The sequence below is a fragment of the Syngnathus leptorhynchus genome, chromosome 3 (genome assembly GCF_054491065.1).
Source record: "Syngnathus leptorhynchus isolate UIUO chromosome 3, UIUO_Slep, whole genome shotgun sequence".
Classification (NCBI taxonomy): Eukaryota; Metazoa; Chordata; class Actinopteri; order Syngnathiformes; family Syngnathidae; genus Syngnathus; species Syngnathus leptorhynchus.
In genome coordinates, this window is record NC_141197.1 from 3,394,637 (window position 1) to 3,418,812 (window position 24,176).

Here is a 24,176-nt window from a genome sequence, read left to right on the forward strand (position 1 = left end):
AGAGGAGGCAAGGGAGGCCGTGCCTCCCCTGCCATTATGAAAAGGGGAAAAAACAAATGCAATTTTCTTTTAATTTCAGTAGTTTTGTATCATTTTGAACCAAAATCGCTGAGTTTTTAGTTATTTTAAAACCAAAGACAATTCGCTTGGAGGAAACAACTTCCTGCCTGCCTTCTTTGAGGATTGCGTAATCACACGGCTGCCTACGCTGACAGGCTATGCAATTAGACTGAACTGCTGTGTCTCTATGTTTTTGTTTAAGTGTTCAAATGCGGTGGCTATATTAACTAATTTCCGTAGTTAAGCTGATGTATATAATATCTAGTGTCTTTTGTCGTCTGTCGTGTTTCTTTAGATGAAGACACCTTTGAAAAGAGACCTTACAGAGGCAATGAAAAAAAAAGGTTCTCGAGCCTTATGGCAGGAGGTGCTAGTGATCCCGGGATGCTTAATGCACCCACCTGTTGAATAAGTGATCTCCAGTTCAAATTTACAGTGAACAACTGAGGAGCATTCGTCCATTCATTTCGTTTTAGATTTGTTTGTTTTTTCGTTTTTACATTTCGTTTTACAATGAAGGATTACATATCCAAACGATTTTCAACTATGTATTTTCGGTCGAAGCAGGAGGTCATCAGTAAAGGAAGACCATCTCCACAGTTGAAAGATTTGATTCGGACATCGGGCCTTCAGAGCATGTTTTTCAAACGGAGTTGTACGCACGATCGAAAACAAGTTTTTGATTCCCTGTGCTTTATTGAGTGTTTTTATGTGTGAAGATTGATTTCAATCATAATACTTAAAATTAAATAATGAATAAACTACTCTATAGCAGCAATCCCCAAAATGTTTTTGTGACACAGTTAGGTGTCAGACAAATTTTACCGTGGGAGGGGTGGGACGACGTTAGTGCCTCCCCAGTCATGACCCTCACCGCATGTCACTCGATGCACGTATATGTTTGTGGTTAAAGGTAGTCGAATTTAGTGTAGATTTGGAATGTGGCTGATTGTTGTATGGTGGCTGGCTTGGTATATGGTAATTCTTGGTTTGTATGTATGTGATTACAGGGTGTTGAATGTAGTGTGGAGTTGGTTTTGTCTGTATGGGAAGTACACAACTTACATTATATTTTGGGCTTGTAATTATACATATTGAAACATATATTTGCTTCGATAATATTATTTTTTACGAGGTATTTAATATATAATTATTTTGTTAAGGTAGAGTCAAATATTCTATTTGTGAGCAATGGGTATTTTATGTATGTTTTTGAACAATGTGTCTTGTTATTTGATCATTATTATTTTTAATTCATTCTTTTCTTTCTTTCGGATGTATATTACTTTTCTATTTTCTTATATTGTTCGAAAATAAATAAAATAAAAAATATATTTTTGAAATCATCATACCAAATCATTGTTGGTGGATTCAACTTTGGCCTATTGAAAAAGAAGAGTCTTTCGAGAGAGCATACAAGAACAAAGTGCATGGCAAATTTATAGTCACTGCCATCGACACACAAGCAATTTCCCCACACGAGTAATCTCATCTGTGATTCCCCAGCGCCACAGTTTTGCTGCTCCATTGGTTGGGACAAAATGTCCTCTCATTCTCCACCCTTGTCTGAGCTCTGCATTTAGTCGATACATTCTGCATCCAACATCGTCAAATGCTCTGTCAGTTTATCGGTCTCTCTCTCTCTTTTTCTTTCAAATATTGTGGCCATAGAGAGACCTCTAATATAGGTATGTCAAACAGAGGAAAGCAGCTATGATTGTGAAAGAATGCTGGTGTTAATATTATTGAAATATTGCAGGTTATCCTGAAATGAAAATACTTGCCCTACCATCGAGTCCCTGAAATATTTACCCGCCAATATTTTCAATTCCAACTGACAAGCAAATGTTAGCTTTGATCTGAACTAAGTTCAATACCAAGCCCTTAAAATCAGTTGGCCATATCGATTGTACATGGTGAATGTGTTTAATTAACATGTTTGTCTCACAGCTCTGAGGTTGTGGGTTTTCCTTTCAACGCAGTCCTTCTTGTGTGAAGATTGCTTTCCATTTGGTTGCACGGGTTAGCACTTGATACTCAGCCTTTCTCTCACATTCCCAACACACGTAAAGGGAAATGTGCTTTCAGCGGTTAGCAAACATATTTTTTAAGGTTGTGTGAAACATATAATCATATCAATATAATATCTAGTATTGGAGTGCTTGTGTGGATTGGTGGGGGGTGAGGAATGTGCAGGCACACTGCATGAACTTGTTTTCTTCTAAGAGTTATGGAACAGGCCCAGGAAGGGAGTACCAGACAGGCAGTACGAGATGGCACGGAACGAAGGGAGTACCAGACGATAACACCTCGAGGTCGGTGAGGAACGAGAACAAAGAACAATACCACGTCCAGGTGGTTGGGCTTCGAGAGGAAAACAACCAACCCCCTGACCACACACGTTACGTCAGTTTAGCTGTTAAATTTCCATTGGTGTAATTGTGAGTGTGAATGCTTTTTTGTCTGTATGTGCCATGCCCGTGTAATCAGCTAGCAAGCAGTTCCATGTGTGTCCCACCTATGGCCAAAAGGCAGACAAAAAGGACGACCAAGTGCGACATAAAAAGAGTTTATTGGATGATGAAGGGAAAGGGAGTACTGGAGCTTTGACAAGAGCAGTAGCGCCAAGGAACCAGCGTCTGAGCAGACAGCGGCAGACAGCCGGTGGTGAGCGGGCGAAGGGCTTCGCTGAACCAGACAGGTTCCAGCCAAGTGGTGATCAAGAACAGGCCAAAGATCAAACCTAACGGAGCCCAAGGGAGGGTGCACGAAAAAGGGAGGGAGCGCGAGGCAGGGAGGGCAATATTCACAGGACGAACTGACAGAGTGACTGGAGAGGTGCACTTAAGTGGCCGCCTTGATGAGGGGGTGAGGAGGAACAGGTGTGGGCAATGGGTGCTGATTACTGCAAGGCGTGGCTAAGACCAATGTGAGTCATGGAGGAAACCAGGATGGGAGAAGCAGAGAACAGACTGATAGAGTTTTCTGCACTCTACCTTCTTGGCAAAGAACCACACTTGAGACAGTTTGCCCTTTTTACACTTGCAAGCAGAAAAAGCCATCATCACCCTGTATGATAGAGGTGCTTGAAAGCAGTCTAACTTTCATCTCTTGCAAGGAACTACGTATTTATTGAGAGAAAGCATGGTGGGGGTGAGGGTGGACAGGTTTCAGCTCTGCAAACTGGTTAGTCAGTGCAGAGAGTCTTAGCTCTTTGTTTTACAAGGTTGTGGAAAACAGATAATAGTGGAGGATTTTTAGATAACTAAGCAAGAATGTTTCCGCATCATTCGGAAAGTTTTAACAACTGCAGGGAACGTGGAAAGTTTCAACAAGTCAAGGGAAGGAGGAAGTTTTTAACAATTAATGATTCTAGTCAACATTCCAGCATAATCATATGATCAAAATAATTCGTCCACCCACAGACACTGTCCGAGTTGTTGATGGCGCAGACGTGACAGTACAGTAAATGAATGAGTGAATGGATTTTATAGCTCATGAAATTGTTGCAATCGGTTATGTAAGCTTGATTATAGTGCAACTGGGTACGAATACAAAATTGATCAAACGTTTTTCTTTAAAGGGAGAAAAAAGCGATACGTTTTTCGCTAACTAGGCCGGTTTATATATATTTTTTATTTTCTTCAAGAAAATTTTAAAAATTAGCACTCTTGCATGGATTTTATCCATTTATTTTGGAGAAATAATGGAAGAACAAATTCCTTTAAAAACACCCACTTTTAATGAGGAATAGGACCACACACCTCTCCATGTCTTGGTTGATGAAGTCATGGAAGGAAGACATCACAATTCTCCCCATCAATCATTGTAAAGATGATCGCTTAAAATGTACAAAAACAGCTTTCAATTGGCACCAAAATTTACTTGGACATCTCTACTTATGACTACTTCAACATATTAAAAGGACTTGCCCGCTGAAAACCCCTCCCCATCCGGACGAGCAGCCCCTGTGCCTCTCTGCCATTAGCGTGAGGAGGCTGCTTGCTGCTATCAACACCCGTAAGGCGGCGGGCCCGGACAACATCCCGGGACGGGCGCTGAAGGACTATGCTGAGGAGCTGATGGATGTCTTCACGGACATCTTTAACATTTCCCTGCAGCAGGCCGTCGTCCCGTCATGCTTCAAGGCTGCCACCATCATACCTGTGCCGAAAAATCCTGCTCCTTCCTGCTTCAATGACTACCACCCTGTGGCACTGACCCCCATCGTCATGAAGTGCTTTGAGAGGCTTGTCTTGGCGCACGTCAGATCTGTTCTTCCCCCCACCGTGGACCCCTTCCAGTTTGTCTTCCGCCCCAATCGGTCCTCTGAGGATGCCGCCTGCTCTGCCCTCCACTCTGCCCTCACCCACCTGGAGAACATGGACTCGTATGTGAGATTGCTGTTTGTGGACTTCAGTTCTGCATTCAACACCATTGTTCCACAGCGTCTCATTTGCAAACTCGACAAGCTGGGCCTCAGTACCTCCCTTTGCAACTGGCTACTGGACTTCCTCTGTCAGAGGCCTCAAGTAGTGCGTGTGGGCGACAATGTCTCCGGCAGCAGCACGCTGAGCACGGGGGCCCCTCAAGGCTGCGTGCTCAGTCCACTGCTCTTCACCCTGCTGACGCATGACTGCACTGCGACCTACAGCAGCAACCGTGGTGGGTCTGATCACCGGTGGCGACAAGACTCACGACAGATCGGAGGTCGACCTTTTGGCCGCATGGTGCAGGGACAACAACCTTCTGCTGAACGTCAACAAGACCAAGGAGATTATCCTTGACTTCCGGAAGGGTCACACCCACCACCTGCCGCTGACCGTCGACGGAGCTGTGGTGGAGAGAGTGAGCAGCACCAGATTCCTGGGGGTGCACATCAGTGAGGACCTCTCCTGGACCACCAACGCTGCGTCGCTGGCGAAGAAAGCTCAGCACCGCCTGTACTTTCTGTGGAAACTCAGACGAGCAAGTGCTCCTCCCGCCGTCGTGACCACATTCTACCGTGGCACCATTGAGAGCGTCCTCTCCAGTTGTATCGCTGTGTGGGGTGGTGGCTGCTCTGAGTACAACATGAAGGCCCTGCAGCGCATGGTGACCACTGCGAGTAAAATCATCGGGGCTCCACTCCCCTCCCTGAAGGAAGTTTACGCCGTCTCACCCGCAAAGTGGCCGCGATTGTGTGTGATGTGAGTCACCCCGCTCACTCTTTGTACTTCTGCCCTCTAGGAAGAGGTGCAGATGCCCGCGCTCCCGCACCACCAGACTCAGAGACAGCTTCGTGCTCCAAGCTGTCCGGATCCTGAATTCCCTTCCCCCTCCACCCTCTGCTACATGACGTCCTGTCCTTTTGCGCTATGATCTGGCTGTCTGCTATTAACGCGCTTGCTCCATTTTGCTGCTCTTATTTGTCTATTTATTTATTTATTGTTTATTTATTTATTTGGGTAATTTGCTTATTACTTATTCGTTGCTCTTGTCTGTTCGTTTTTACTCTTGGTGCTATTTGATGTGAGTGTTGTGTACTGTGTCTAGTCACCATGGGACGGTGGGAAATGTAATTTCGATCTCTGTGTGCCTTGACGTGAAGAAATTGACAATAAAGCGGACTTTGACATCCAGTCGTATGCAAAGGTCTGAGCACCCCTAATCATTATCAAGATTTTCCTTTATAAATCATTGGTTGTTTGGATCAGCAATATCAGTTGAATGTATAATACAGCAGACAAACACAGTGATAGTTGAGTGAAATGAAGTTTGTAGGATTTACCGAAAGTGTTCAGTCATTACTTAAACAAAAGTAGGCAGGTGCATACATTTGGGCACCCCAACAGTAAAAAGACATCACTATTTAGTAGATTCTCCTTTTGCAGAAATAACAGCCTCTAAATGCTGTCTATAGCTTCCAATGAGATGTTGGTTGAAAGTATTTTGACCATTCTTCACAAAACATGTCCAGTTCAGGGTATTTAAGTTGGCCAGTTGCAAGTCGTTGTCCTCTTTGCATCTTCTCTGAAGAATGGTAACACTGAACAAAGATTGTTCAACGTCATGGTTTAGGTCAGGAGTCGGGAACCTATGGCTCGCGAGCCAGATATGGCTCTTTTGGCGACATTAAAATGTTATTAAATAGAATACATTAGTACACTCAAAAAAATCCATCCATCCATTTTCTGAACCGCTTAGTCCCCACGGGGGTCGCGGGCGTTCTGGAGCCTATCCCAGCCATCATCGAGCAGTCGGCGGGGGACACCCTGAACTGATTGCCAGCCAATCGCAGGGCACAGAGAGACGAACAACCATTCGCACTCACACCTAGGGACAATTTGGAGTGCTCAATTGGCCTATCTAAAGCATGTTTTTGGGATGTGGGAGGAAACTGGGGTGCCCGGAGAAAACCCACGCAGGCTCGGGGAGAACATGCAAACTCCACACAGGGAGGGCCGTAGGTGGAATCGAACCCGCACCCTCCTAACTGTGAGGTGCGCCATCGAGCCGCCCTACTCAAAATATCTTTGGTCTTAATGAAAATACATGCATTTAATTTTATTTAACCAATCTTTTTTTTTTAATGGTATGCCTCTTACGAGAAATTATTTTTAAAAATGGGCATTTATGGCTCTGTCCGCCAAAAAGGTTCCCGACCCCTGGTTTAGCAAGCCCAGAGATCTCAGCTGTCAGTTTGCACTGTGAGGAACATAGTGAGGAAATGAAAGACCACAGGCACAGTTCTACTTAAGGCATGGAGTTGCAGGCGTGCTATAGCCTATCCCAGCAGTTATTGGGCAGTAGGCGGGGGACACCCTGAACTGGTTGCCAGCCAATCGCAGGGCACAGAGAAACGAACCCTCCGCACTCTCACCTAGGGACAATTTGGAGTGCTCAATCGGCCTACCAAGGATGTTTTTGGGATGTGGGAGGAAGCCGGAGGACCCGGAGAAAACCCACGCAGGCATGGGGAGAACATGCAAACTCCACACAGGGAGGGCTGGAGGTGGAATCAAACCCGCACCCTCCGAACTGTGAGGCAGACATGCCAAGTGTGCGGCCGAGCCGCCTGTGAGGAAATCATTACTAATTAATGAAAAGCTCTCTGTTTTTTTCAGGGAGGGGGTGTAGTACTGACATCATTTTTTTTAATACAAACCTATCACGGGTGCCAATGTTGACTCGCTTCACCGTCTGTCCCTTTAAGAAATTCCAATTTTAACTCTTTTTACATCACAACTCATTAAATTTGACTTTATAGACATTAATTGATTTTTGTACAATCTTGATAATTTATTGAATACATTTTTATCTGTCTGTGCTAGCTGCTTGCTGGAGCCCCGTTTGGAACAACGAGGAGTAAAACTATTCCTAAGGAGCACCTTGCTTCTGCTCAGGACCTGGACACCATCTGGTCCCTTGGGGCAAGCTTCTCTCTCCTGTTATGTCTTAATCAATAGCATAATAGCACATACAGACCTGTAATGCAAGGCTAATTTAATCCACCCCAGTAATTCTATGACAATGTCAAATAGTGTGCGTGTGTGTGTGTGTATGTGTGTGTGTGTGTGTGTGTGTGTGTGTGTGTGTGTGTGTGTGTGTGTGTGTGTGTGTGCACGCATGTTTGTGTGCGTGCATGCGTGTGTGTGTGCACGCATGTTTGTGTGTGCGCACGCATGTTTGTGTGTGTTTAACCCTCCACAGGGTTACCTACAGTACTCCGTGTTGTTTTATGGCTATTATGGAAGGGTCAGGAAAATCGGCAGCGCAGGATACCGATTGCCCCTTGCCTACTTCTTGGTTGGGATGGCTGTCTTCGCATACAGTTTCATCATTCTATTAAGAAAGTAATTGTAATAATATTTTTAATTTAAACAAAGGGTTTTTTGTTTGTTTTATGAGCTTTGTAATCAAAATAATTATGATTTTAATTCAATTACCGTAATTTTCGGACTACAAGTCGCTCCGGAGTATAAGTCGCACCAGCCATAAAATGCACAATGAAGTGAAAAAAAAAACCCATATATAAGTCGCACCGGAGTATAAGCCGCGCTTTTGGGGCAAATGTATTTGTCAAAATCCAACACCAAGAACAGACATGAACCAGCAACAACAGGCTAAAGTAAACGATACGGTATGCTAACGTGACATATACACAAATGAGGAGCTGAGAACGGGCCCGACATAACATACAGAGTTATTCAAATAAGTATTACATAAATAACAAGTTTATCAAGCCATCTGTGTCACTCCAATTCATTAAATCCATCGATCGTTCTTTATGTAAACAATGCCGCGTACGCGGCGTTGCATATCTAATTATTCCACAGACCCATATAACGCAAAGTATATTTCAAATGACTATCATATTGCAACAATATTATCAAACCATCCGTGTCATTCCAAATCATTAAATCCATCGATCAAATTCCTCGTCCTTTATGTCAACAACGCCGCGCGTGCGCCGCACAGTTCTAGTATATAACTATATTGTAGCGTTAACAAAGTACCAGGAAAGACGTGGGTTTGGTAAACGACTCCATATTTAACAAAATAAGAGTTCAACGAGCCAACAACTACTGAACTGCAACGATAAAAACATATACAAATTGCTACACGAAATAAAATAGATCAAAAACTATAACATAAATAAGTTTTTCAAACCTTGTGTCACTCCAAATCATTAAATCCTTCAAACGTGGGGCCCTTCGTCATCTTCGTCATTCCGTGATTGAATCCTTTGTCCTTTACTTAAACTTGCACTTGCAATTCAAATTACAGTAATCCCTTGCTACATCGCGGTTCGTTTATCATGGTTTTACTACATCGCAGATTTTTACATTTTGAAAATTTGTGAAAAAATTCACATATAAGTCGCCCCTGAGTATAAGTCGCCCCCCCCACCCAAACTATGAAAAAACCCGCGACTTATAGTCCAAAATTTACGGTAATTCTAATGGATGATTTACCTTTAACAATCTGTAAAAAAAAAATAATCCTCTGGTGAAAACTTTCAGCTCAATTGAAAACTAGGTCAATTTTATGTTCAATGAATGCTTTTAATGTTATTCAACCCTGAAAATATCACATCCCGCTTGTTGATTGCCAAACTCAGGCTTAAGACTCAACAATAAGTAGGCAAGCAATTTAAACAAATAAAAACAGTAATGTCAAATGGTGTATAAACTGTGCAATATTAAACTGGTTGCAATCGAACCTTCAAAGTCAAATGCTCCAAACGTTGAAGAGTTTGGAATTCACCCTTCATTTTCAGCAAAAATGTCTCAAAAGTCCAATTTAGAGGTAATTAGAAAGTGTTACATCGATAAAAACACCTGTACCTTATATATTCATGCTTTTACAATATCACCAAGTCTGCCCTCAGCTTTTGTTAAAGAGCTTTTAAATGATTTTATTTCTCAAGTTTTAAATGCAATGGATTCCATTGCCCTAATTACGACCAGAGTTTTGTCAGTCAAGAAAAAAATCTCCATGAACAAATTGTATTGATTGCTTAGCTCCAAACATATTACTGATAGTAAATAATTCTCTTCGTTCAGGGCAGTTCCCGCATTCCTTAAAAGCTTGGAAAACCCCTTCTAAAAAAAGACCTAAACTGGATCTTCAATGATACTATAGAATCCTGGATGTCGACCATTCATTCCAGAAGGAGCACCGAGAAATGAAGCAGTCTCATTCCAAAGCAACAGTACATAAAATCACACACCCAAAAAAAAACTGTATAGCAAAAGCTTGGAGCAGTCTTACGTACGCAGCCCTTAACACGTCAGACATTTAAAAGACAAAGAATGATCTTGAACTAAATTACGTAAACATGACAAAATAACAAAATTCAAAAACAAAACGTATGAAATAATGTCCCAAAAGCGAATCAATGTGAACAAAAGCATGGCTGTTGTTTACAAATACAGTGAGATGCATATAAGTGCACACAGGCATGCAGACCTACCGTGTCATTGTGCATGTGCAGAAGTGGAGATGGTGTGTTGCATCTTGTGGATATGTTCATGATTGAAAAGGCCCTACATTAAAGCTCACTCTTAAAAAGATGATATTCTAAAAGCATGAGTATATAAGGTGCAGGCCTCGTCCGGCCGCTTAAATATTACACATAGTAGCTCTCTTTTTACACGGTTGTTATCGCATTAACTCAACTCATCAGCATGAACTCAACTCTTAAGCGTGAACCCCCGTGATCTTGTGGTCTCGTGGGTACAGCTTTCCAGAAGCACGCTGCGCACGTCTGCAGTCGAGTATCATCATGGTAAAACGCACTAAACACCAACTAACGTTGGTTTCTGAAGCTTATTTTGAGAATCAAGAAAAAGATTTCCTGACATTTTGTTTCAAAATATGAATGTCGAGTACCAAGGCGTTTGACTTCCGGGGTTCCACTGTATGTAACTACAGGCCCATATCAAATCTTCATTTTTGTGGAAAAATAATTGAAAGCGTTGTTTTACAACAGGTTCACATTTTTATGATGAAAACCAATCTTTTTAATGCATTTCACCCTGGATTTTGACAACACCACAGCACGGAGACTGCTCTTATTACATTATTAAATGACATATATATGAATAATGATTCAAAACCACCATTTTGGGATTACTCCATCTCAGTGCTGCATTGGACACAGTTGATCATAATATACTGCTCGACAGACTAGAGCAGTGGGTGGGACCTACTGGTACTGTATTAAATAGGTTCAAATCTTACCTCCAAGATAGGTACTACTTTGTCTCAGTTGGTATTCATGAGTCAGAGCGAACAAAGATCACCTGGGGTTCCAAGATCGCCCATTCTAGGACCACTTCTAATAATATTCATGGACTGCCCCTTGCACAGATTGTGGAGAATCACAAAATATTTGATTATATTTGACACACAACTTTACATTTTGGCGTCATCACATGACTATAGTCCCTTACTTTCATGAAGTGTATTCAACATCAGCAAAAGTTACAATTTGCCGCTGGAATGAAATATCTCAATCAACCATTGTCTCAAAATAATAATGTGGTTTTGCATTATGGCTGCATAAAGAGTACTTTGGTTTGAAGAATGACTCATGTTTGACTTGGGAGGTTCTGTCGCATCGCTGAGCTGGAGCCATTTTATATCTAACAATAGCCACAGTTCAATGTTACTTGCCATCAAATGTACTGTGTTTTCTAGCCTGATGATGATTTGAAAGAGAAATCCAGGGCTAAATTACAGTATTTTTTCAGTGTTAGTAATCTTTTCTTATTTAGAATGGCCAAAAATTCCAGACTCAGCCTAGCCAGTGCTTCTGATGAAAACTTCACATTCTGCTGGAGGGTATTTTGTGCTTGGGATTACTTGATTGGAAATCCAGAAGCTGCAGAGAGCAAAGGAGCGGCTATCGTCAACAACATCAGGGTCAGACTGCTCTCAATATACAATATACAGTGACAGATACCTTGTAAAAATAGACTAACTATTGTAATACAAGATTCTGCTGCGTTTTTTACTTAAGCATTAAGTATGTGCTTTCTTTATAGGAAGCCATTGTTGAAGAACAGGAAAAGAAGAAAGATACAAGTCTGTAGGTATCCAGGTTTTGCGTCACAAAATGTTAATCTGTCTCACTATGAGTCTACCTTGCTCGTTCTCATAAATTTTGATGGATTATTCATTACTTTATATAGAAAATTAAGCATACATTGTACCTCATGGGTCACTATTTGGAACTGAACTGAACTCCTTCTGTACCAAAATGATGACTTCTAAAAACCATGGGTTTCTGTGTATTTCTTCAGGGCTGTTCTGATCAGTCTGCGTTTGTTAGCCAATATCCTGGTGCTGATGTCTCTAGCTGGCAGCATCTACATCATCTACTTTGTGGTGGACCGTTCTCAGAAATTGGAGCAGGAGAAACCAGAGCTGACGCTGTGGGAAAAGAATGAGGTATAGAAAAAATAAAATAAAATCAAGATTCATCATCATTAGATTAGATTAGCCAACATACAATGCAGTTTCAAGGAATCGATGAAAAGTGGAAACCTGCCACTGATCTAATGAATGAGGCAATTGGCAGTGCAACCCAGCCGATTATCATCCATCCATCAATTTTCCCTTGGGGGTCGCGGGCATGCTGGAGCCTATCCCAGCAGTCATCGGGCAGTAGGCGGAGGACATCCAGAATTGGCTGCCAGCCAAACGCAGGGCACACAGAGACGAACAACAATCCGCATTCGCATTCACATCTAGGGGCAATTTTTGCTCAATCGACCTACCTAGAATGTTTTGGGGATATGGGAGGAAACCAGAGTGCCCAGAGAAATCCCACACATGCAAACTCCACACAGGGAGGGCCGGAGGTGGAGTCGAACCCTCACCCTAACTGTGAGGCGGACGTGCTAACCAGTGCACCACCAAACTACCTGCCGATTATCATTTAATACAATAACCACATGAATAATGAGTAGCAGTGATCAGTTGTCAGTTCTAAAAGCACAAACATGTACATATGATTCATGTTGAGAACACCTATTAATTTTGGATGATTCGTTCCAGACCCAACAGCCATACAAAGACCATATGAGTTTTTTTCTTTTCTTTCTTTCTTTGTTCCTTTCTTTAAAATTGTACTCCTCCCATAATGATGCCAGCACTTGTGGTATTTAGTGTATATTCTCAACCTCTTGCTTGCAAAGTTCTCTAAATAAAAGACAGTCTTTTCTTGATACTGTTTATTTGTCATGACTGCATTAAAGTTTATTGTAAAATTACTTTGAAAAACAAACTGAAACAGAACACCAATAAAATGTCAATGTTCATTCATCTTCTGAACCGCCTAACCACAAAATTATTAATCATATAGCACAAACATAATTACAATCATGAATCATTTTAAATAATAAACTAATAAACACCCACCGCTAAAAGTGAAAAACACGCCTTTATTCCAAGACTGCCAACAAGTGAGTAACAATAAGAATATTACGCCACAAACATTCATACAGACTTAGCCCACCAACATGTCTACTGGTGGGGAAGCATGGTTTTAATGCCTGCGACATAGCCCCCCTCAGAACATCCAGAAGGACACTGAATATTCATAACGATAATTTCGCAGGGCGCTTCACTAGCCTGCCACAACTATGTGTTCCATCCCTTGGTGGCGCAGATGAAACTTGTCGGAGAGACAGATGATGGAAGACAACACTGTCGTGCGAAAGGGACACTGAGGAATTTGCAGGACGACTATATGGCAAGAGACTTGGACTGGCAATAGCACACCACATGAAACTGAATGAGCCGGCGTGAGCCTATTCAATGAAAGACACGCCTTACGCACAAAAACTGGCAGGCTTAGTGGGGATAACATGGTCCATCCTGTGCTTGATATCGGAGGTGGAAAAGATATTAATCGTTTGTGAAGGAAAATCCACATGCAAATGCTGATGAACGTCACCCGATGCTCAAAAAAATTGCATGTGTTTGTAGTGCAAGTCCCCCAGCCTCACACAGGAAGGTAGCCAAGGACAGCGTCAATCAAACAGCTGTTAGCAACATCAACAAGTTGTCTGTGCGCACAGTCGCCAACCTGGAGCCGAAATTGTTGATGGGTGAGCCACAACCAGTGGTCCACAACCAGCAGTCGCCTTGTCGGCAGCAGTGAGTATAAGTAGGCTTACTTGGGACCCGCTGTCCACCAGAGAAGCGTCTTCCGATGATGAGTGTCATGAAGAGCATCTCGGTCTTTGCTTGCACCAACAGCCGCCGCTGAACATTGGAGTTTCCCGAGGCTTCATAGGTGCAGGTGGGAACACAACGGCGAGCCTTAGTGCCGAAACTGTGATGGAGGCACAGAGCCTTCGTGTGCTGCTTTCCACACAGCCTCTCCTGCCATCCCTGTCGGGTCCATGTCCAAAAGGGAATTTGCTGCCACACTCTGCATGGCAGACCACCTCTTAGCCAGAAGGATTTGATCCACTTCTTGAGCCAATCCCTGGTAATCACCGGTCACCAGACAAGCAGAGTTCACCAACACAGCGCGACTTGGAGGCTGTAACACCCACAGGAAGATCTGAGGAAAGACAAAACCGCCTTCATCCGAGCCAAACAACGACAGCATCTTGTCTATGAGAGCAATTTTCCAAGCCATCGCCCAACCTGGGCTTGTAAAGGAGCCTGTCTACCCTCTCAGAGTCCAGAGATCCATCGGAGGATGAACTCATTTCACCTTTAGGAGATTCTTCCTCCATCGAACCTGTGAGATTTACCACAGTAATTGATGTACCGTCTGTCCAGCAGCCCATTCACTCTGTAAATCTACCTGGGATTCAGATCCTTGACCAAAATACAACCTCTGCTGTAGAAGAGGATTGTGATGCAATTGATCATGAATCCTCAGTTGTGGAAGGGGAAATGGGAAAACCTTTCAACTGTGGACAGAAAAGAACAGCTCTCGATCCAGACGTCATCGATCCTGTTGGAACGCCAACGCGGAAGATCTTGTTATTCAAGATGGCGGTGCGTGCACACGCAGCGAGCTCTCTCTGTCCCAACCGATCGGTGTTTTGTTCATTTAATAAGTGTTTGTCCAACAGTTTTACGTGTTCGTCTGATCTTACCGCGTCGTGCTACAAGTACAGCAGGCAGGTTCTGCTCGACATCGGCGAAAGCGAGTTTTGCGGCGTTCTGAACTTTGAAATAGAGACATTAAAGGCACTAGGACTACTCCGGCGTGAAACAACGCCGGAATCGTCTGCTACTCCTTTCCCGGATAGAAAGCGTCGGAAGCGGTGTGCGAGGAGGCAGAAGAGGGGCAAGCGTGGAGGCGTCTGGGCCAGGCTAGCGGCGAACCCAACTTGCCCGGCCGTGCCTTCCATTCTTCTGGCGAACGTTCGGTCGCTGGACAACAAAATGGATTACATTCGACTACTGAGATCTACGAACCGGACAGTGAATAACTGCTGTGTGCTCGTGTTCACTGAGACTTGGTTGAATGTCAACATTCCGGACTCTGCTGTGCAACTGGAGCAGCTAGCGTGCTATTGAGCGGACCGGGCCATTGTAAAAGGGGGAAAATCACGTGGAAGAGGAATCTGTGTCTACATGTCTACATCCTTGACGAATGGTGCCAGGACTCTGTAGTTGTACGCAGACACTGCTCGCCACTGGTGGAGTTTGTGATCATTAAGTGCCGTCCTTTTTACCTGCCAAGGGAATTTACTGCGATTCTACTTGTCGCGGTCTACATCCCGCCTTCCAACGTTGGAAGCGACAGGATCACGCCCCTTAGTGAACTGTACCAGGCTGTCAGTGATCAGCAGACGGCGCACCCTGACGGTTTCACCATCTTTGCTGGGGATTTTAATCATGCTGACCTGAAGTCTATCTTTCCAAAGCTTCACCAGCATGTTAATTTTCCAACACATGGTGACAGCTTCCTGGACCTGGTCTACACTGCACATAAAGGAGCTTTCAAGGCCACCCCCCTCCCCCACATTGGACTTTCTGACCACATCACTGTTATGCTTAGGCCCGCGTACAGACAGAGTGAGAGCTTCCAGGCCGGTTCGCAAGCGGGTAAGAGTGTGGCCTGAGGGGGCCTCTGATGTTCTTCGAGACTGCTTTGGCACTACAGACTGGGAAATGTTTAAGCAGGCAGCCACTTGCAACAATCAGACGGACATTGAGGAGTATACTGACTCTGTGACCTCTTACATCGCGAAGTGCATTGATGATGTGACCCTCACAAAATATATTGTCACCCGGGCTAACTGGAGGCCATGGCTGACAGGGGCTGTCCTCGGGCTGCTGAGGGCCAGAGACAAAGCCTACAGGGCTGGGGATGAAGCGGGCGTGAGATCGGCTAGGGCGAACCTATCTCGGGGCATCAAGGAAGCAAAAAAGGCATTCTCTTCCAAGATTACCGCCCACTTCAATGACAGCAGGGATGCTCGGAGCTTGTGGCAAGGCATTCAGACCATCACGGACTACAAGCCTGCACCACAGAGCTGTGAGGGGAACGTCCCTCTGCTCAACGAACTGAACCGCTTCTTTGCTCGCTTCGACGATCAGAACAGCACTTGCCCGCTGAAGACCCCTCCCCCTACGAATGAGCAGCCCCTGTGCCTCTCTGCCGTTAGCATGAGGAGGACGCTTGCTGCTGTCAACACCTGTAAGGCAGCGGGCCCGGACAACATCCCGGGACGGGCGCTGAAGGACTGCGCCGAGGAGCTGATGGATGTCTTCACGGCCATCTTTAACATTTCCCTGCGGCAGGCCGTCGTCCCGTCATGCTTCAAGGCTGCCACCATCATACCTGTGCCGAAAAATCCTGCTCCTTCCTGCTTCAATGACTACCGCCTTGTGGCACTGACCCCCATCGTCATGAAGTGCTTTGAGAGGCTTGTCCTGGCGTACGTCAGATCTGTTCTTCCCCCCACCGTGGACCCCTTTCAGTTTGCGTACCGAGCCAATCGGTCCTCTGAGGATGCCGTCTGCTCTGCCCTCCACTCTGCCCTCACCCACCTGGAGAACAGAGACTCGTATGTGAGATTGCTGTCTGTGGACTTCAGTTCTGCATTCAACACCATTGTTCCACAGCGTCTCATCTGCAAACTCGACAAGCTGGGCCTCAGTACCTGCCTTTGCAACTGGCTACTGGACTTCCTCTGTCAGAGGCCTCAGGTAGTGCGTGTTGGCGACAATTTTTCCGGCAGCATTACGCTGAGCACGGGGGCCCCTAAAGGCTGCGTGCTCAGTCCGCTGGTCTTCACCCTGCTGACACATGACTGCAGTGCGACCTACAGCATCAACCGCGTGCTGAAATATGCCGACGACACGACTGCGGTGGGTCTCATCACCGTGGGCGACGAGACTCAATACAGGTCGGAGATCGCCCTTCTGGCCACATGGTGCAGGGACAAGAACCTCCAGCTGAACGTCAGCAAGACCAAGAAGATTGTTGTTGACTTCCGGAAGGGTCACACCCAACACCTGCCGCTGACCATCGACGGTGCTGTGGTAGAGAGGGTGAGCAGCACCAGATTCCTGGGGGTGCACATCAGTCAGGACCTCTCCCGGACCACCAACGCTGCGTCGCTGGCGAAGACAGCTCAGCGCCGCCTGTACTTTCTGCGGAAACTCAGGCGAGCAAGTGTTCCTCCAGCCATCATCGTTTAAAGACGTATTTTTATGATGTGGCCTTTAATTAACCTGTAGTAGCCGATTCGGCTGGAGTTTGTTTTTGCTCCCTCTCCCCGACCCCACTCCCCCCACCCCTCCCCGGCTGGGGAGGTGGTTAGGTGACACCCAAGCTGACGACGGCTATCTAGATTCTCGTGGACCAATTCAGCATGAGGGATCTGCAGCGGAATACCCTCCTAGAGGACACTGCCAGGACAATCGAAGGCACCTCCGACAGCTCTTCGCTTTGGCCTGGACATCCACTTTTTGATTTCCATATGATGTATTTTATGTGCCCTCTTTGCATCCATTGCAGCCTGGTGATCCTGAAAGGGGGATCCTTCCATCTGTGGTCCCTTCTCAAGGTTTCTCATTTTTCCCCTGGTAGGGGTTTTTGAGTTTTTCCTTGCCCTTTTGGGAGCCCAAGATCAGGGGATGCTTTGAGAATAATTGTCAATTGATTGTCTATGTGAAGCCCTTTGAGACTGCTTGTGATTTAGGGCTATACAAATAAACTTGACTTGACTTGACTTGACTTGACATCATGACCACATTCTACTGTGGCACCATTTAGAGGGTCCTCTCCAGTTGTATCGCTGTGTGGGGTGGTGGCTGCACTGAATACAACATGAAGGCCCTGCAGCGCATAGTGAACACATTTAATTTGGTTCTTTAATGGCTTAAGCAGTGCTATGTCCTATGATCTTGAGGAGGTCAAAGAGGAGGGTCCATCTTCTTTGTATGCCAATCAGTACAGCAACAACATATTGTGCAAACAATACTCCCTGGCATATAAGGTACTCTGCTGTGGGAACTATAGATAATAAAACAGCAAAATGCGGTACCGTCTTACACTGAAAGTCCACTTCTCTTGCTTTTAATTACCCAATGCAATTGCATCGCTTCTAATTGACCTCAGGGCTTTCCAGCATGCTGCAGCAGAATGTAGTACTACACTGTAGGACTGAAAATGTAAAATTGAACTTGCCTTTGTAAATAATTGGCTCTAAAAACCCATGATATAAACAATTGTTCAAATATATAGTCAAACCTCGACATAGGATTGCTTAAACATACACATTTTTCAACATACGATGTGAAATTTGATCAAATATTCGACTCAACAGCAATAGGCGGGGGACACCCTAAACCGGTTGCCAGCCAACCGCAGGGCACACACCTATGGGCAATTTGGAGTGCTCAATTGGCCTACTAAGCATGTTTTTGGGATGGGGGAGGAAACCGGAGGGACCAGAGAAAACCCACACAGGCCCGGGGAGAACATGCAAACTCCACACAGGGAGGGCCGGAGGTGAAATCCAACCCACACCCTCCGAACTGTAAGGCTAATGTTAAATAAAAAAAAAATTAAAATCACCAAAAAACTATCAGTGATTCTCATTAAATATGACACTGTTATTATGAATAACAGTTTCCATCACTTCAGCGGCTGCAGGTCAGATTTATGAAAGATGTTTATCTAATGAGGCAAAATCACATAAAACGGCAAACATTCTGACCAAATACATCCTCTTGAAGAATCAGTAAAAGAATACATCTAAATAAAGTCATAAAGAAATCAAAACGGCGAAACGGTGATGGATATCTGAAAATCAGAGCAGAGCTTCAACTCAAAAACACCTGGTGACAGAGGTAAGGAAACGGGAAACACCTTAAAGTCGGCCTTAAAACCTTTAAAAGTTAAGATTTGTCGCAAACAGGTGGTGCATCAATGTCCTTCAGCATCCTGCATTTTTTGAAAATGAGAATGGTCGTTAGTTTCAATCCCTGCTATTTGTACAAATTATTTTCCAAATGCTTTTTTTTTTTTTTTTACAACAAACTAGAGAAACTCCCCTCCAGTGTTATTGGTCTCCCTTTTTATTGCTAGTGCATCATAGTCTGGAGAAGAATTTGTTGTGGCAATTCTTAGGATAGAGCCGTTAACCTAGATCGGTGACGGGGCTTTGTTGATGTTCTAATGGCTGAACGTCTGCTCATACTTGTCGGTCGAGCCAAATTGTCCACTCTTTTTTAAACACCCGGCACTCAATGTCTGCCTTTCGCTCCCTCGGACCACTCATTTTAATGTAAGGATTCCAGGGGAAGGTTTGTGAGGGGCTTTAGCGTAAAACAGTATCCGAAAGCTCAGCGCGCAAATTACGAGAATGCTGACATCACAGCCTATACTCGAAATTTGGCACTGATAGTAATAGAGCGCTGAGTGCGCCATGTCCATACTACTGAGTACGTACACGCACTTGTGAGTGTGCACTGACCTTTCTGACACGGCTTCTAGGAGTAAATGCGTGGGCGGGCATTTCCCCATCTACAGGGTAAACGCAATAATTGCAGGGAAAGTGACCAAAAAAAAAAAAAAAATTGAATAATACAATTTATTCAGGTTTGGCAGGTCGGATTAAACGGCCCCATGGGCCGGATGTGTCCCGCGGGCCGTAGTTTGCCCATGACTGTGCTAACCAATGCGCACCCATGCCACCCAGGTGATGATTTCCTTACAATTACAACAAGAAATCATAAGAAAACATGAGCGCAGAGTGCATGTGAGTGATCGTGCGAAACAATATAGCCGTCAAAACGTGTCAACAAATTCAACGATCATGAAGCAGAAGGAAGCACTCAAAGCGGTCAAGCCATCCAAGAGATCACCATCATTCTAAATGTCGCAGCCCTACCCTGAAAGAGCTGGAATGCCTTTTGCTTTTATGAATAAGGGACAAGGAGATTGTTGGTAAAACGATCATATGTGATAAGGCCAACGCCATATACAGTGGAGCCTCGGTTTTCGACTACAATCCGTTCCCGAAGGTTGTTTGAGAAGTGAATCGTTTGAATTCCAAATCATGTTTTCTCATTACAAATAATGGAAAATAAATTAATCCGTTCCAAGCAACAACAAAAAAAACGCCTTTTTAAGCATTTTTTTCATTTGCGCATTTTTGTCCGATCGCACAACTGCAGCGCACTGCGGAACGCGCGGCCATAGCGCGTCGCCGACCATGCAGCTGCACCGCGCTGGTCGCATTATTGTGACAGAGCAGTCGCTAAAATATTGAAAAAAAATTTAAAGTCCTGATGTACTTTCCAAATTTTAAGTGGACCTCAGTGCTCAGGGAGCTTAATTTCGCATTGCTTTAGGGGCGTCTTTGTGTCTTAGGATGGCTTTACTGCTCCCACTTGCTTCATTTAGAGGCATGATCTATCTATCTATCTATCTATCTATCTATATATATATATATATATATATATATATATATATATATATATATATATATATATATATATATATATATATATATATATATATATATATATATATATATATGGACAAGGTGGGGCAGTGGGTAGCACGTCCGCCTCACAGTTAGGAGGGTGCGGGTTCGATTCCACCTCCTGCCCTCCCTGTGTGGAGTGTGTGGAGTTTGCATGTTCTCCCCGCACTCCGGTTTCCTCCTACATCCCAAAAACATGCTTGATAGGCTGATTGAGTACTCCAAATTGTCCGTAGGTGTGAGTGCGAATGGTTGTTCGTCTCGATTGGTTGGCAACCAGTTCAGGGTGTCCCCTGCCCGATGACGGCTGGGATAGGCTCCAGCACACCCGTGGGGACTAAGCGGTTCAGAAAATGAATGAATATATATATATATAGCTAAATTATAAATGAAATATATATATATATTTCATTTATCTTTATATATATATATATATATATATATAATAGTTTACACTGTCTAAAGCCTTTTTAAAAAACTGTCACTTTAACTTAAATAAAATACAATTTAAAGAATATTTAGTATTTATTTTATGAAATTATTAGACTCTCCATACATACGTATATAGGAATAAGACTTTACGTCTTTCGTTGTAATATAACTGATTTTAATACAGAAGCTTAACGGGTTTTTGTTGGCGGTATGCTGCGAGATTTCTTTCAATGAAAATGGTTGGGAAACACTGCACTAAGGTACGGTGACAATAAAAACCCCTTTTTGATTATTTCTTTGTAATTTATTTCTTTTTACATCTCTCTAATGTAATGCATTTGTTTTCTTGCTATGTGTAATTATCTGCAGTATTTGTAAAGAAGGTGGCTCGGTGGGGCACTGGTTAGCACGTCCGCCTCACTGTTAGGAAGGTGCTGATTCGATTCCACCTCCGGCTCTCCCTGTGTGGAGTTTGCATGTTCTCCCCGTGCCCGTGGGGGTTTTCTCCGCGTACTCCGGTTTCCTCCCACATCCCAAAAACATGCTTGTTAGGCCAATTGAGCACTCCAAATTGCCCCTAGGTGTGAGTTTGAGTGTGGATGGTTGTTCGGCTCTGTATGCCCAGCGATCGGCTGGCAAGCAGTTCAGGGTGTCCCCCGCCTACTGCCCGATGACGGCTGAGATAGGCTCCAGCACGCCCGCGACCCCCATGGGGACAAGCGGTATAGAAAATGGATGGATTTATTAAGGAGTCATTGTTGGTTTTTTTGGCTGTGGAATAAATTAAATGAATCACAGTGTATTCTTATGGGAATGTTTGATCCAACATATGACTATTTCAACATATGAAGTAGGTCCCGGAATGAATTAAATTTGTATGTTGAAGTTTGACTGTACACAAGATACCTTGATCTTACTAACAGACCTACGTATTTCTTAGAAACAAATGTTTTTGTTCGAGAAAGAGTAGTAGAAAATTGTGACTTGTGGTCGACTGAAAAAACAGTAAACTCACATTTTTTGAACTTTTCCTTGGCTACATATGTTTTGTTAACTTTGAGTGTATCCCAGTGAGAAAGAACAAACATGGCAAATAACTCGTACAATATTACATTTAAACTCAGCTATCGTTTAAAAAGAGTTTCGCCGGCACATAATGGGTGGCGATGAATCAATTCAAAGGATATTCATTAAGAAGAATAACTGGCAGTCTCCTGACACACATTTTTGCACATCTCAACCATGGACCAGTGCCAAATTAACTGTTCTACCACTGTTGGCTGACCCACCTGTGTATTCCTAGAAAACAATGTCTAACATGTCTAAAAACTCTCCCTTCATCAAGGTGAGTGTTGTGGTTTCTCTCATCACCATGATTGCTCCATCAGCTTTTGAACTGGTAGCTCAGCTTGAGATGTATCATCCAAGAACATCACTGCGTTTCCAGCTGGCAAGGTATTTCAACTGTAGTGACAATAAGTTTTTTATTATTTTTCAAGTATACAATGTGATTTTTGTCTTGCTTTACTTCACATTAATTTTATGATTATGTGTTCACAGAGTGCTTGTTTTATATTTGGGCAATCTCTACAGTCTTATTATTGCCCTCCTCGATAAGGTCAACAGTATGAGCTCTGCAGTAAGTATGTCGTAAACCATATGAAATATTTAATGTATTTTATTTATTTTTTTATACAAGGAGCTTTTTTAAATCATTAGTTCATTCTATACTTAGACTGGTATAAAAATTATCCCAAAAAAATCAGGTAGGTCTGTATTTTACAAAATGTATATTCTGTAAAAAAAAATTTTACAGGCACTCCTGACTGGCATTTTTTGATGCGAAAGAACAGCAGCACAGAACCTCACTCGGATGATTTAGCGCCTACCCTATCCTATCTGACTACTGACTCCCTATCTGAGACTCAGACACTCAATAGAGGAAACAATTTTCAGTTCCTTCACTCAGTGATCTTTTCCGGTCAATCACCACTTAAAGTGTGTAATCAGAAGAGCCCGGGGAAATGTCGATTTTAGGGTAAATTGAATATCACCCTTTTGACTCACTGTAACAAAGATATAATGTTAAAGACTATTTGAGTGGTTCTCTGAAAGTATAATTCTAGAGTGAGACATATAGCAGACAAAAACAGTGATATTTGAGAAATGAAATGAAATTTATAGGATTTATAGAAAATGTGCAATCATTACTTGAATAAAATAGACAGGTGCATAAATTTGGGCACTGTTGGATTTGGTCCATAATTTGGGAAGCGCGCTATCCGCGCCTCACGGAAAAGACATAGCCAATCACCTGTTATCCAATTTACTCACTGCATGCTCATTTTATTTCTTCAGTTTTAGGAAAAGGCTAAGACCAAATTCAGACTGACACAGGTTGGTTGAGTTCAATCACAATTCTTGTTAAGAAAGCTCTATTTTCAGGAAAGATAAAACAGCGCCGGGCCTTTCATGCGACCATGCTCAAGAGCAGAAAGTCTCCATTCAGAAAAGGCAACGTTCAAGGTTCTTTGGTCAGCTTATATTCAATTTCACATGCCGGTGTGGGCCGAGTTTGATGGGTAATGAGTCTATGGGGGTGGGGCAAGATCGCAGGAGAGTTTGATTCCATGGGAGTGGGTGCTGGTTTGGTGAGAGCTGGTTCCGTGGGGTTGGGTGCTGATTATGGGCAATTCGGTGTGTTTGACTTGGTGGGGGCTGTTGTTTTCTTTCCGGTCTTTCGGCCTTGGCGATCACCTTTGGCCGTCCCCCTCCTGGCGTTCACCCTCTGTCACCTGCTGGTTTTATCTCCAATTGGCCTTCCTGTAATCATTCTCCTCCATTCTTGCACATAGACCCACTTCACCCATTGTCGCACCTTGTCCATTCATCATCCTTCCAATTTTGTCATTTTGTATGGACTTATGTGAAGTTTTGGGTTACAAAAGTAACAAGGAAAGGCTTTCCTTAAGTGAGAGTTAATCTTTTCAATTGGAAAATGTAATTTTCAATGGAAATGTAATTAATGATAGAGAAATACCACACCAATTGAGATCTGTCTTCATCAATTTGTTAATGTTCCCTGACCATGCAATTTTCTTACTCACCACTTACCATGCATTTGTTTGTTTGTTTTTTTGACACTCCACGTACTTGCTTACCGTATTTTTCGGACTATAAGTCGCGTTTTTTTTTTCATAGTTTGGGTGGGGGGGG

The 24,176-nt window shown here is 43.6% G+C and overlaps 1 protein-coding gene across 1 annotated transcript in view; it reads left to right on the top strand.

Moving 5' to 3' along the window:
- Positions 1 to 24,176, top strand: part of tmc3 (transmembrane channel like 3) — a 107,570-nt gene that overhangs the window by 44,880 nt on the left and 38,514 nt on the right. The window contains exons 6-12 of the mRNA XM_085907594.1: positions 7,374 to 7,472; positions 7,753 to 7,895; positions 11,325 to 11,472; positions 11,595 to 11,638; positions 11,853 to 12,000; positions 22,306 to 22,415; positions 22,521 to 22,599. Of these exons, the coding sequence (XP_085763720.1) occupies positions 7,374 to 7,472; positions 7,753 to 7,895; positions 11,325 to 11,472; positions 11,595 to 11,638; positions 11,853 to 12,000; positions 22,306 to 22,415; positions 22,521 to 22,599 (771 nt within the window). The remainder of the gene's footprint in view (positions 1 to 7,373; positions 7,473 to 7,752; positions 7,896 to 11,324; positions 11,473 to 11,594; positions 11,639 to 11,852; positions 12,001 to 22,305; positions 22,416 to 22,520; positions 22,600 to 24,176) is intronic.